The sequence below is a fragment of the Cyprinodon variegatus genome, unplaced genomic scaffold, assembly GCF_000732505.1.
Source record: "Cyprinodon variegatus isolate N-32 unplaced genomic scaffold, C_variegatus-1.0 Scaffold911, whole genome shotgun sequence".
NCBI classification, from domain to species: domain Eukaryota; kingdom Metazoa; phylum Chordata; class Actinopteri; order Cyprinodontiformes; family Cyprinodontidae; genus Cyprinodon; species Cyprinodon variegatus.
Genome location: NW_015151364.1, coordinates 105,971 through 119,285, shown reverse-complemented (window position 1 = coordinate 119,285; position 13,315 = coordinate 105,971). Strand labels below are relative to the sequence as shown.

General features: G+C 37.5%; 1 protein-coding gene across 1 annotated transcript in view; it reads left to right on the top strand.

Moving 5' to 3' along the window:
• Positions 1-12,257, top strand: part of LOC107099820 (adhesion G protein-coupled receptor F5-like) — a 15,678-nt gene extending 3,421 nt beyond the window's left edge. Inside the window, exons 5-20 of the mRNA XM_015398092.1 lie at positions 4,996-5,142; positions 5,229-5,396; positions 5,484-5,501; positions 5,588-5,745; positions 5,851-5,912; positions 6,721-6,842; positions 6,940-7,152; positions 7,639-7,827; positions 7,927-8,061; positions 8,513-8,691; positions 9,416-9,592; positions 9,787-11,127; positions 11,205-11,246; positions 11,392-11,445; positions 11,529-11,595; positions 11,994-12,257. Coding sequence (XP_015253578.1) covers positions 4,996-5,142; positions 5,229-5,396; positions 5,484-5,501; positions 5,588-5,745; positions 5,851-5,912; positions 6,721-6,842; positions 6,940-7,152; positions 7,639-7,827; positions 7,927-8,061; positions 8,513-8,691; positions 9,416-9,592; positions 9,787-11,127; positions 11,205-11,246; positions 11,392-11,445; positions 11,529-11,595; positions 11,994-12,055 — 3,134 coding nt within the window. The 3' untranslated portion in view covers positions 12,056-12,257. The remainder of the gene's footprint in view (positions 1-4,995; positions 5,143-5,228; positions 5,397-5,483; positions 5,502-5,587; positions 5,746-5,850; positions 5,913-6,720; positions 6,843-6,939; positions 7,153-7,638; positions 7,828-7,926; positions 8,062-8,512; positions 8,692-9,415; positions 9,593-9,786; positions 11,128-11,204; positions 11,247-11,391; positions 11,446-11,528; positions 11,596-11,993) is intronic.
• Positions 12,258-13,315: the final 1,058 nt, after the last annotated feature.

Genomic DNA, 13,315 nt, shown 5'->3' with positions numbered 1-13,315 from the left:
TATATATATATATATATATATATATATACATCTTTCTGTACAACGTTCTGCTAATTGTCTATACCATGGGATAGTGACAGCATGTCATGTATCCATTCACTTTCACAAAGCAACTTTTGGTTATTGTGTTAATATGCAGATTGTTGTCTTAGAATTTGTATTATATATAAAACGTCACTACTAAATTGCCTCCTTTGACTCTGTCAAAGGTAAATATGCGTACACGGTGAAGCTGGTGTCTATCCTCAACAGTCGATCCCAAAATGAATCAATGAATTCATAAAAGATTTTTCACTTATTACTGTTTAGAAAAAATCAAATTGACCAATATTATACAGTATATTAAGATAATCATCAATAAAATTTAATTCATTTTATTTATATGGTACCAATTCACAACATATGTCATCTCAAGGCTGTTTACAGTTCACCAAATCATCCAGTCAAATTGATTCAGAGTTTTCTATCTAAGGAAAACCAGTTGATTGCATCGACTCATTGACTCCCTCACACTAAGCATGCTTGTAGTGACAGTGGAGAGGAAAAACTCCCTTTTAACAGGAATAAACCTCCAGCAGAACCAGGCTCAGTGTGAGCGACCATCTGCCAAGGCCGACTGGGGTTTTCTTCTGTACTATAAACATCTTCCTTAAATCTGCAAGAAAAAAATTATTGGTGCATCTCCGTCTCTGCATCCGGGTCCTTAACAACCTATCTACGTACATCACATTATTCTTAGATACATATTCTTAGACATATGGGTTTCAGCTATCAAGACAAATAATATATTTTGTGTATTTTATTTAGTTATAATTGAGAATGCATCAGGACCAACTAAGTAATGCCGGGCATACACTGTATGATTTATTGCCCTTTTCAGGCTGATTCTCCAGTTATGTGAGAACGTTTCAATCGGGTCGAGTTTCAGCCTCATCGTGCATCCTGCGTCGTGTATTATGCAGGGGGTAATGAGGGGCGTTTAACCTCTAATGACCACCTCCCGATCAGGACTCGTAAGTTTGGAAAAAAGTCCGTAAATGTTTGAAATTCAGTCGCCCGTCATGAGGTGTTCGTGGAGAAATCCTGCTGTTGAAGCAGAGGTACAAGCCAATTAGCCAGAACCTCGAGCACTGCGCATCTGCAAACAGGGAGTTCTTCTTCCTCTTCCAGATTGACGAGTCCCACCAGCAGCATCTCTTGGTGTTGAGTCCGCCGTGTGGTTTTTGGACGTGCAGTGTGAGCAGGGAGATCGCATCAGAGTGCCGGGCCGCACAGTGTGAGAATATGCATCGTGAGCTGTGAACTTTTAAACCCTGTGGTTTCGTCATACGGTTTGAGCTGTAGCTGCGTGGAACGATTGATAATATCGCACAGTGTATGCCCGACTTAACACAACAAATTGCTACCAGGAACAACAATATAGAATTACGCAAAGTATAAAGCTTATTTAGAGTTTTAAGATCTTTGACAGATGTTTCCCTGGAATAATTATGTTCTTTGCCTGAATTTCACAGAACTACACCATCTTTAGATATCTAGCAGCTTTAGACAATACTGCATATTTGGAGGATTTTTCCCTCCAAAGTTGAAGCACACTTTCAATTTGAGAGCAGGTTATTCACAAAAACTAGTAACTCTTGCATTTACAATTTTCTTTCTGTTTTCTTTCAAATATGCTCTCTTCTACATCAAATCTCAATTTCTGCACTCAAATATAAATTGTCTTGCACAAAGATTTTCTCCTCCTTCATGCCTTCACTTAGGAACTTTGAAAACCTGTTTTCCCTGCTTTTGCATTTTCTTTTTTTTTTCTGCTCCCTTAATGGGGTTGGTTCATTGCCTAGCAACTGTTCCAGCCCGTAGAGTAACAGCTGTGAACTTTGAAGAGAACACTCTCCCGACCCTGCCTTTCCTGCTCGTAAACAGTTTGCTATCTCAGATTGTCATTTTCCATTACAATCTCAGATTGAATTGAATATAGAATGTTGTTTATGTGTCAAATTTTTACTTTCGCTGAATTCTCTGAGAGAAAAAGTTATTGTATGTATTTTATTCATTCATATAAGCATTCATAGCAAGCAAAGTTTGCAAGCAAGTAAAACATTTTTGGGAGCTCATTCTCATAGCCGTTCCCTGTGGTCATTCAATTGTCTGGAATGGTTTCTCGGTGATAAACAAAAATCCACAAACAGGAACAACAGGTTTGCAATCATATTTCTGACTGGAGCAGAGAAGAAATTTGCATGCAAGCAAAAGGAGAAATGTGGGAGGAGAAAATATATGAGCCAGAATAATTAAATCTAGGTAGAGAAACAAATTGGATGGAGAAAATAGAAAATTAGATTAGATGAGCTTTATTGATCTCACAGCGGAGAAATTCACTGGTCACATATTGGCATAGTAATTAACGAAGTTGCAAACAAGGAAGATAAAGGTGTATTAAGAATAAACAATACATATACAGTATATCATGGTATATGCAGTATATCAAGATAAATAAGGATTAAGGTGCAAGTGTACATGTATCACACACAATAAAAAACAAAATAAAAATAAGAAATGAAAAAATGTAAAATACAAGGGAGTAACACAGAGATTTGAGGTGTCATATGTACAATCCGGATGGCTTATATACAGGTGGATTGACTTTTACATTAAAGTGTAGTAGGTAAGGAACAATGGTGAGGAAGTGGTATGACTATTATATTCACATTTATTGCACAGTCAGCATATTGCACAGAATATTGCAAAGTCAATAAATAATAAAAAAAAAACTATAATATAGTTGCACAGTGGTTGTTACAGGGTTTATTTTGGTTATAGTGCAGTAATGTAGAGTCTGGTGGTAGCAGGGATGAATGACCTGCGGTAGCGCTCCTTCTTACAGAGAGGGTGTCTAAGTCTTTCACTAAAGGAGCTGCTCAGCTCCTCTACAGTCTGGTGCAGGGGGTGAGAGGTGTCGTCCATGATGGATGTGAGTTTGGACAGCATCCTCCTCTCAGCCACTTCCTCCACCGAGTCCAGAGGACAGCCCAGGACAGAAGTGGCCTTCCTCACCAGCTTATTCAGTCTCTTTCTGTCCTGCTCTGAGCTGCCAGGGGCCCAGCACACGACAGCGTAGAGGAGGGCTGAGGCCACCACAGAGTCATGAAAGGTTTTAAGCAGGGGCCTGCTGACTCCAAAGGCCCTCAGCCTCCTCAGGAGGTGGNGAAATTAAAAAAGTAAAAATACAAGGGAGTAACACAGAGATTTGAGGTGTCATATGTACAATCAGGATGGCTTATATACAGGTGGATTGACTTTTACATTAAAGTGTAGTAGGTAAGGAACAACGGTGAGGTAGTGGTATGACTATTATATTTACATTTATTGCACAGTCAGCATATTGCACAGAATATTGCACAGTCAATAAATAAAAAAAAAAAAACTATAATATAGTTGCACAGTGGTTTTTACAGGAGTTAGTGTGGTTATAGTGCATTATTATAGAGTCTGGTGGCAGCAAGAATGAATGACCTGCGGTAGCTCTCCTTCTTACAGACAGGGTGTCTACAGTAAGTCTCTGACTAAAGGAGCTGCTCAGCTCCTCTACAGTCTGGTGCAGGGGGTGAGAGGTGTTGTCCATGATGGATGTGAGTTCGGACAGCATCCTCCTCTCAGCCACTTCCTCCACCAAGTCCTTCCTCACCAGCTTATTCAGTCTCTTTCTGTCCTGCTCTGAGCTGCCAGGGGCCCAACACACGAAAGCGTAGAGGAGGGCTGAGGCCACCACAGAGTCATAAAAGGTTTTAAGCAGGGGCCTGCTGACTCCAAAGGCCCTCAGCCTTCTCAGGAGGTGGAGGCAGCTCTGGCCCTTTTTATACAGAGCGTCAGTGTTGTGAGTTCAGTCCAGTTTATTGTTGACGTGAACTCCCAGGTATTTGAAACCCTCCACAGTTTCTATGTCCTGTCCGTGGATGTTCACGGGGGGGTGGGGTGGTGGTCTTCTCCTGAAGTCGATCACCATCTCCTTGGTCTTACTGGTGTTCTCATATTTTTTTAGGCACTAGTGGGCTTTTGTTATTTTAGTATAGTACACTGTAGTAGGCAAATTGTCAATGGGACTGGAGAGTGGGGAAACGTTCCTCGTGTGGTGATTCAGGCTCAACCCACCCGGAGGAGGCCCAGGGGATGACCCAAGACACGCTGGAAGAGCTATCTCTCTCTGCTGGTTTGGAGCACCTCAGGCTTTCCCCTGCAGTACCCAATTAAGCAGAAGACAATAAGTATGAGTGCAAGATTGGGAAGACATGTGGCAAAGGTCACCAGGATTCAAATCTGTGCCAGCTGCATTAAGGACCAAGGTGTCCGTTGATGGGTCACACATTTAACCCTTGTGCCACTGCCACACCCAGGAGAGAGTATATTTGAGAGAAAATAGAAGTTTTGAATGCAAGCATCACAAGTTTTAAATAAGGCACTTTTATTAAATACAAAATTTGTGTTCTTGTAGCAGAATATGTCTTCCTTATGTATACATTTATGTTGTAATAACAACAACAGAAGTAACTTTTAGGTTCTTCCCATTGTTAGTTTAATAACTCTAAACTGTGGCAACAATCCAAAGTTACCAAATAATTTATGACAACTTTGGACTCTTTGGAGTAATAATATCATAATAGTAATTAACTAATTTCAAAGGAAAACACTTAGAGGCACCCAGAAAATCTGAGGAACAGTGAAAACAACTATTCCAACCATGAAGCCACTAACTTATGGTATGAAATTTTGTTTGCATTTCATGTAGTCAATGTATGACCCAATGTATATTGATCAGTATTTACTCACTATTTCAGTGTACACTGCACTGATTTTATTTAATAGTTGTTTGGGTTCAAGGTTAAATGCTTTATTATTATCCTGAAAGCTTTAAAGAGTGGCATTAACGGTCGCTAAACTTCATTTTTTTTTCACATTTGGCATGCAAACAATGAGATTGTTTCTCTCATCCTCCAGTGGAACGTGATGTGCTGAATAACTTGTTCATACCAGTGGCCAGTGTCCCACCTAATTTATTGGACTCAATCATAGCAATTCTGAAAAATGAAAGCTTCCCTGTAACCATATTATCTTTAGAAGTAAGAGAAATGAATCTAAGCACAGGTAAGTTAAAGACTGTTGTTCCTTAAATGATTATATACTGGTAAAGATTTACTGAACAATTTAATTGAGTAAAAAATATGTTTTAGTCTGTGATCCAAGCTCAGCTCAGGGCTTGCGATGTAAATGTGAGGATGATTTTTCTTGGCCATGTGAGATGTGCACGAGCAACACTACATGCAGTAGTGACAGCAGTTCAAGCTGTAACTGCATATATAAATCTTCATTTTCTGAGCAGTACTGTCAGCCAGTCACAGGTAATCATACCTTTTTTACATATTTTTTTTCAAGTGATTTATGTAAAGTTTCTTAAACTAAATTTAAATTCCTCCTTTGTTCCACAGAGATCCATCAGTGCCCTGGTATAGAGTTGATCTCGTTTTGTTATATATTTTGATATATGGCTGTTCCATATACATCTTAGTAACCATGCTCTCTTTCTTAATAGTGAGGTCAACCACAACACCGACACTCTCAACACAAAACGTGACAACAGTAGCCACAACTGAAACCTTCACTGTAACTGAAAGCTTCACTCTAAACATGCAGTTCAAAGAATCTTACAATGACCCTGACAGCGATCTTTACAAAAATGTTTCTGCCGCTGTAAGCCATTTTTGATGTTATTATTATAAATTGTAGATCAGTACAAATGCATACAGAATTTTATATTTAGATTTTTTTTTTAACCATGATGTTGTTTTTCATCAGGCTGAAATAAATTGTAAGGCTTTCGTGTCAACAGATTGTAAGGTCCAGAATCTGAAGTTTCGGTAGGTAACAGTCTCTTACAGTATATGCTACTTCAGAACTATATTTTTCAAAAAGATTGAAGGTGCTATTTAAATTTCTGGTAAGCAGTAAAGATGTGCTGATTCATAAAGATCATTAGCATTTACTGTTGACAGCTTTAAGGGAAAGATGTTGGTTATAATAAATGTGTGCAGCTATTTAGACCCACAAGATGACATCTCTCAAAGTTAAATGTAGACTTTGACAACTTTTATTGTAATTTTGTTTACACATAGTGTATATAGAGTGAAATGTTGTTTTGTACAGCTTTCATGACATTTCTATTTCTTAAAGTGCATTTCCTAAATGTAGCAGATGGAAAGTAAAAAAAAGTTAAAAAAGGGACAATGATCAGACTTAGACACATAAAAAATTCAGAAATAAGTTAAACAAAACAATGAAAAGCTATACATGCAGTTCTTCAGGATGATGTAGGTTAATTTTATGTATTCACCAAACATAAATTCCTACATCTTTATTTTGGCTATATTAAAACATAACTTCTAGACTAAAAAAAAAAAATCAATTTTCAATTATATTTTTTAGAATTAAATACAGACAATAGCTGGTTAATCTGAAATAGCCATAATATTATCAGCTCTTTAGATGGTGTGCACTATAAAAATATTTCTATTGACCTAATGTTGTTTAGACAGAAGCGTATTTTCCTTTAGGTATCAGCAATGAGCAATTCAAAAATGATCAGCATCAGGTTTATAAATAACAAATGAATCAAAGTCACCTAATTTTGTAGCAGAATACTAATTAAAATACAAATCTGTGTTCTAGGTCTGGAAGCACCATCGCTGATTTTTCTCTCAGCAGTTCTTCTCAGGATGTGTCGAAAGTTCAATTAGCAAAAGATGAAATGTTAAATCAACTGGTAGAAAATTATCCTGTGGAGATTGTCAGTAAGTGAGCCTCAATAAATCTGTGCTATGTTTTAACAATTTTATTATTTTCTAATGAACAAATTAATTGTTATTAACCTATTTTTCGTTCTCACAGGTCCTAAGAAATTGGATGTTACAGATGTAGTTTCTTCAGAGGAAATAATTGCTGGGGACTCTGTAACCCTGACATGTGGACCTCCTCCGACTAATCTCGGTTTAAACCTGAGGGTGGTGTGGACATTTGCTGGGACAGTCCTCGAACCAACCAAAGGCAGTGATGAGGGAACTTCAAAATACACAATCCCACAGTTTTTTCAAATCCACGATGGTATGAAGGCTTTAGGCCATCTGATAATATATTTTATCTGTGAAGATTCTTAGTCATCCAGGTTATGGATTTGGGGAAAAAACTGAAGTTGACTCTGATCTCATTTACCCTGGAGGTCAGTTGGAGGTCTTCTAGATAACTTCACATCCAGTTTTTTAAACTGAATTTTCCAAGCTTGGTGTGATAATACTAGATAACATTTTGGCTGAACGTATGCTGGTGAAGATTCTCAGTCATCCAGGTCATAGTCATTCCAAAAAGTATTTTAAAAAAAAAGCACTGGAATTATCTCCAAGTTTGAAGACGTGCATCGCATACCAACAGTCCAGTAGATTGTTTTTTACCTTTTTGGAATTTTGTCTGAACACAGTGACAGCTTAAACTTTGCATAGCAATGATAACAACTGTCCAAAAGTTACACGAGGAATCAAAGGTCTGCGTCTGAGTTTAGGAGATTATGGTGACAATCATGATTTTGTCTTTCAGGGAAATATGTATGTACGATGAGCCGTAAGGATGGTGCTATTTTCACACAGAGCAGAGATTTAAAGTCCAAACCAGCACCGGTGATCACTGTGAACCCAATCAGCGCAGTACTAAAATGTCCTGGTTCACAGACACTAAAGTGCTCTGTTGAAGGAGACTACAAGGTTGAATTTAGGAGGGTTGGTCCAAGTAAATATGAAACAACCATCTTGTAGTTTTTTCTCATCATACACCATATAAAAGTTTAAACAAGCTCTAAACAAGTTTGTTTTCATTCTGTGGATACAGTAGGTCCTGGTACAGATATCAGCTATAAGTATACAGCCTCTAGTGGATGTCAACAAGAGGAAAAAGAGATAATCTGTCAAGTGACAGGAAAGCCAGAAACAAATAAAATAATTAAACTGGCACTGAGACAAAATGGTGGGTATTTGTCCAGACAACACAACCCCATAACACAAAATAAAAGACACTATTTCATGTGCACAGCTAAGCTTTAATTATTCATTATTCATACCCTTTGTTTAGTTATATATAAATAATTTGTATTCTAACATAAAAAAAATTAAAGAAAATCACGCCTCTTGAACAAATATATGGGGAGGATAAATAAAAAGATATTACATTTCAAGAAAAAAATATTTTACAGATCTCTTTTCTTTTTTCAGAAAAAATAGAATGTTTATAATACTAACTCCCCTTTTTAATCAGACGAAACACTACTGATTATTTTTATTACAGCAATCAAAGCATTTTTGTACTTTATAATTAGCTTTTTGCATGTTTGCAGTGCTACTCTGACTTTAGGGAGTGCCTTGATTGTGATTAGAAACAAAGCTAAAAGTCACTTTAAGCTGTTTTTCTTTCTGTGTAGTTTATTGTGAAGGTGATAAAGTATTCGGTGCGGGATATCAAAATTTTGTTGCTGTTGCTTCCTGTGAAGATGGTATGGTGGGAAACAGAACAGCCGTTTGTAAGGCTGATCGCACGTATGGAGATTTCCAAGACAACTGTGTCCTAGAAGTTATACAGAACCTGCTTGATCAGTCAGCGGTAAGTCCATCTTATATTTCTGAAACCTCTGGATATCCTGTTTTAAGTGTACTAAATTTTAGGTCATACCACGCTCGCTCTGCCTAAGAATAGATTAAAATAGACAGCTTCTAAATACTAGTAGATGTTACTCTGCATTATTTGCTAGACTTTCACAATGCCATACAGCAGATCAGTAGCCTTCATTGGGAAGAAGGTAGTTTTGTGTCTCTTACAAACACAAACCCAACACACACACACCCAACACACATATACATTCTGCTCTAAGTAGTGAGGACTCCCATTGACTTCTATTGATCATTTTCAACCCTTTCTATGCCCTAACCCTAAAACTAACGCTAAACCTAACCATTACCAATACAGACGTCACCCTAGCCCTAACCTAACTGACACCTTAGCCCTAAAACTAACCATTAGCAAAGTAGCTTGTGAGGACCGGCAAAATGTCCTCACTTTGCAACAACTGGTCCTCAATTTGATGGTGAAATTGTAAAAATGGTCCTCAGTCTGACAGGCTACACAGGTATATATACACACACATACACACACACACACACACACACACACACACACATCCTGACTGTAGATTAGTGGACCTAGACATTAGAATAATACAAAAAATAAATGTATTTCTCATTGATAGACTAACAAAAGCTCTGTGTTATTTAGATCCAAGCATTTGAATAACTTTTGATCAGAATTTTTTTTTCTTGAAATGTGGCAGACACTGGATAAGGCTACCATGCCAGGATTCTTGGAAAACCTCAAGGATGCAACTATCAACAACACAGAGACCATAACTGATTCTCCTGCTACCATTAATGCAATGGTTGACATCTTAGAAAATGTTGCTAATAGGAGTGGTTCTTTAAATATCACAATATATGAAGAATCCACAAAGGTCAGAATTATACATTTATGGCCAGTGGCGGTTTTTGATATGAAACATATTGGCTGTTCCCAAGTTTGTTCAGGGCACTACTCATATAAAAGCCATCACTGTTTTTGTTTCACAATTGTTTAACTTTTTTTTCTTTCTTTTTTTTTTAAATGTGTACTTCAGTTATGAAAATGTTCTCTTTTTTTTTATTACAGAACATCATGAAAAGTGCAGGAGTTCTCACCATTGACACTGCAAAGAAATCATGGGATACCCTGAACAATGAAACCAGTAATAAAGTAGATGCCAGCTCTTCGTTTTTAAGCGCCTTTGAAGGAATAACAGCCAATGTTGTCAATAAACCATTGAATATAAATACAGATCATATTATTTTCACCAAAACTAATTTCACTAACATTTTCAAGGAGGACTTTAACTCCTCAGTTGAGGTAGAGATAGCAGAAGCTGAGGTAGAGAAACAGTCAATTTCAGTGATAGTATTTGCATCAATGAACAATGTTCTTCCTGTGAGAGAAAAAACAAATACCTCATCCAGTGTTATCAATGGAAGAGTTGCACTTATCCAGCCAGAATCAAATCTTACGAACATATCAATAGCTTTTGATGTGCTTAATGAAACCCTGGGAAACCCTAAATGTGTTTTTTGGGATTTCGACCTGTTTGATGGTCTTGGAGGCTGGAGTGAGGATGGCTGCTCCTTTGTAATGAGTGAAAATGGATCAGTCACCTGCAACTGTGACCATACCACCTCGTTTTCTATTTTAATGTCACCCTCCAGCTATTCTGATCCTCCGTTGGAATACATCACCTACATTGGAGTTGGAATCTCTATGGGTTCTTTGATTATATGCCTAATCATTGAAGGCATTGTATGGAGAAAAATAAGGACAAACAGAACATCGTACTTGCGTCATGTGTCTATTGTTAACATCGCTGTGTCTCTCCTGATTGCAGACATTTGGTTTATTATTGGAGCGGCCATTTCAAAGACAAAAAATGCACCAGCATGCACAGCAGCTACCTTTTTTATCCATTTTTTCTATCTCGCCATGTTCTTCTGGATGCTAGCCTCAGCCCTGTTGTTGCTCTACCTTACCGTCAATGTCTTTGATGGAGGGCTGTCTAAAGCATCTATGCTGGCCATTGGATTCTCTTTGGGATATGGTGCACCACTGATCATTGCAACAATAACTATAGCTGTAACTGCTCCCTCAAAGGAATACATCCAAAACAATAACGCCTGTTGGCTCAACTGGTACAAGTCCAAAGCTCTTTTGGGGTTTGTGATCCCTGCACTTCTGATCGTGGCAGTGAATTTAATAATCCTGATTGTGGTGATATTCAAAATTGTGTGGAGAAGATATGGGGAGAATGCGGCCCAAGCAGGAGAAAAGCATGTCCTGCTGGTGATTGCCAGGAGTCTGGCTGTTCTAACACCATTTTTTGGAATAACTTGGGGTTTAGGAGTTGGAATCATGGCGAGTCCAAAAAACAGAGGGATCCACATTACATTTGCACTGTTCAATTCCTTGCAGGTAATATTTTGTATTCATAAGCAATAACTGAAATAAAGTGTTTTTATCTGATACTTCACCTTTTTTTTTGGGTTAAGGGCTTGTTCATTCTGGTCTTTGGAACTCTACTGGACAGAATGGTGAGTTTGTCTTGGTTATCAGGCTTTTTGGCACACTCGGGAATCAGTTATCATCTCCATGTTATATGTGTAGGGTTTTTTTTTTCCGTTCCCTACATAATTCATCAATATCTTTTTATACTAACCAGCAGAAATAACTTTTCAGGTGTGGACAGAAATCCGGCAGTCTCATTCATCTACCTCCCAAATCCAAACAGGAGTAAGAACTTTGCTTCATATAAATTATTCATCCTTTTGACCAATATTTGGACTCGTAACATTATTTTTGTTTTCTTGTTTTAGAGCTCGGGTGCTAGAAACATATCCAGTGGAGTGGGGGACTTTTTCAGGAGATTCAGAAGAGAAAGACGTATGTCTCACACACACACACACAAAAAAAAACTTTACTATTTATTAATTAATAAAATAGATAAACTTAGAGGGAAATGTATAGATTGAGACTTTCAGTTCAGATTCAGTTTCATATTAGTGATAATAAATAACATACATATATTATATATACCATTTATGTGAGTAACTCCCTGTAATTAGTACACAATGTACCTTTATGGTTATTTCATGCATGAGTTGATGATCATCTACACCTAGTGAACTTCCATTATGTGGCGCTAGTTTGCAGATCTCTATTTCAGTGTTTATGTGTTGGTCTTATTGTTGTATTTGCTAGTCTATTATCACTGAATCAAGAGTTTTAAATGTTCAATAGTCTGTATTCTGCACCCCAAACTGAATTACTTTTTGTTGCAGGTTCCAGAAGTGGCTACCAGTTGTCTTCTAATGGAGCCACGAACTTATCTTTCAACACTTAATACAATGCAAGAAAAGCATTGCCTGAAGACGCCCAATTAGTAGTCAGCCCTTTTTTTTGTAAATATGTAATTATACAGTTTGATATGCTTTTTCAAAAGAGTTGAAACTAATAAGCTGAAGTAAGCACCTTTTCAAAGTGGCTCTATGTATGAAGTAATCTGTTTTCATATTACATTTATGTTACAAATATTTTTAAACATATAGCTGTTTTTAAACATTTACAGTAAATTGAAATATATATGACTTTGGACTTGAAATATTGAAGAATTTAGCATGATTAAACCATGAGGTCTGAAGCTCTATAAGTAAATCAAATAATTCCTGTGGGAAAATATTTAAACTCAAGATAAGTGAACTAAGCAGATCTAGAGTCTTACTGAAGGTTGTAAGCTTTAAGATCTCAATGTTATGAAAATTATGCTTTAACCTTTCTAAGAAAGCCCATCTGGGATAACCACAGTTTTTCAGGGCTGTTCTGACATGTCAATGTTTTCTCAATTGTTTCTGGGTTGAGACCGACAACGTGGTTTAAGCTGTTCAGTGTAGTGAAAAGTGCTCAGAGTGCTTAGAGAGACCAAGCAACCACTACACAGTAGGGCCAACTCCTCAAGACCAGACTCACCTACACATGAAGGCTGAAGGACATTTGTTTGAGGACAACAATGTGCATATCCTGGCCAAGAAAGACAAATGGTTTAAGAGAGGTTAAGGAAGCCATCCTTGTTAACCTGGAAAATCCTGCACTTAACAGAGTAGGTGGTCACAGAGATAACCTGGCCAGCCCTAGCCCACATTTACAAAGCACTTTTATGGACAATACCTGGAAGAATCACCTTTCACCTGTTCTCAACTGACTCACACTTCAAAGAGGCCTGTCACCGAACCACTATGACAAGGGAGTTAATGACCCATCACATACCCATAATGACCATTGGCATTCCCAACATATACTCCATTGCCCTTCCAGTAAGAGGGATCAGAACCAACTTTCATTGTTTGTGTTTACAGCCTTTATACCTTTAGCAAACATCCATGATGGAGGCATTAAGGCAAAAGAACAATGTATAATTAGCTTTTAATGACTCAATGTTAAAAACACAGTTAAATACCTGAAACTGAAATTTGCACCTGTGTTCATCTTTGTTCCTAAATGTGAAGAAGGGGTAAAAAACATATAAAAATGTGTACTGCCTGTTAACGTGTAGTTGATGTGTCCTTAACATGCTCTCAGCATGTCTACTACTACTACTACTATGTGA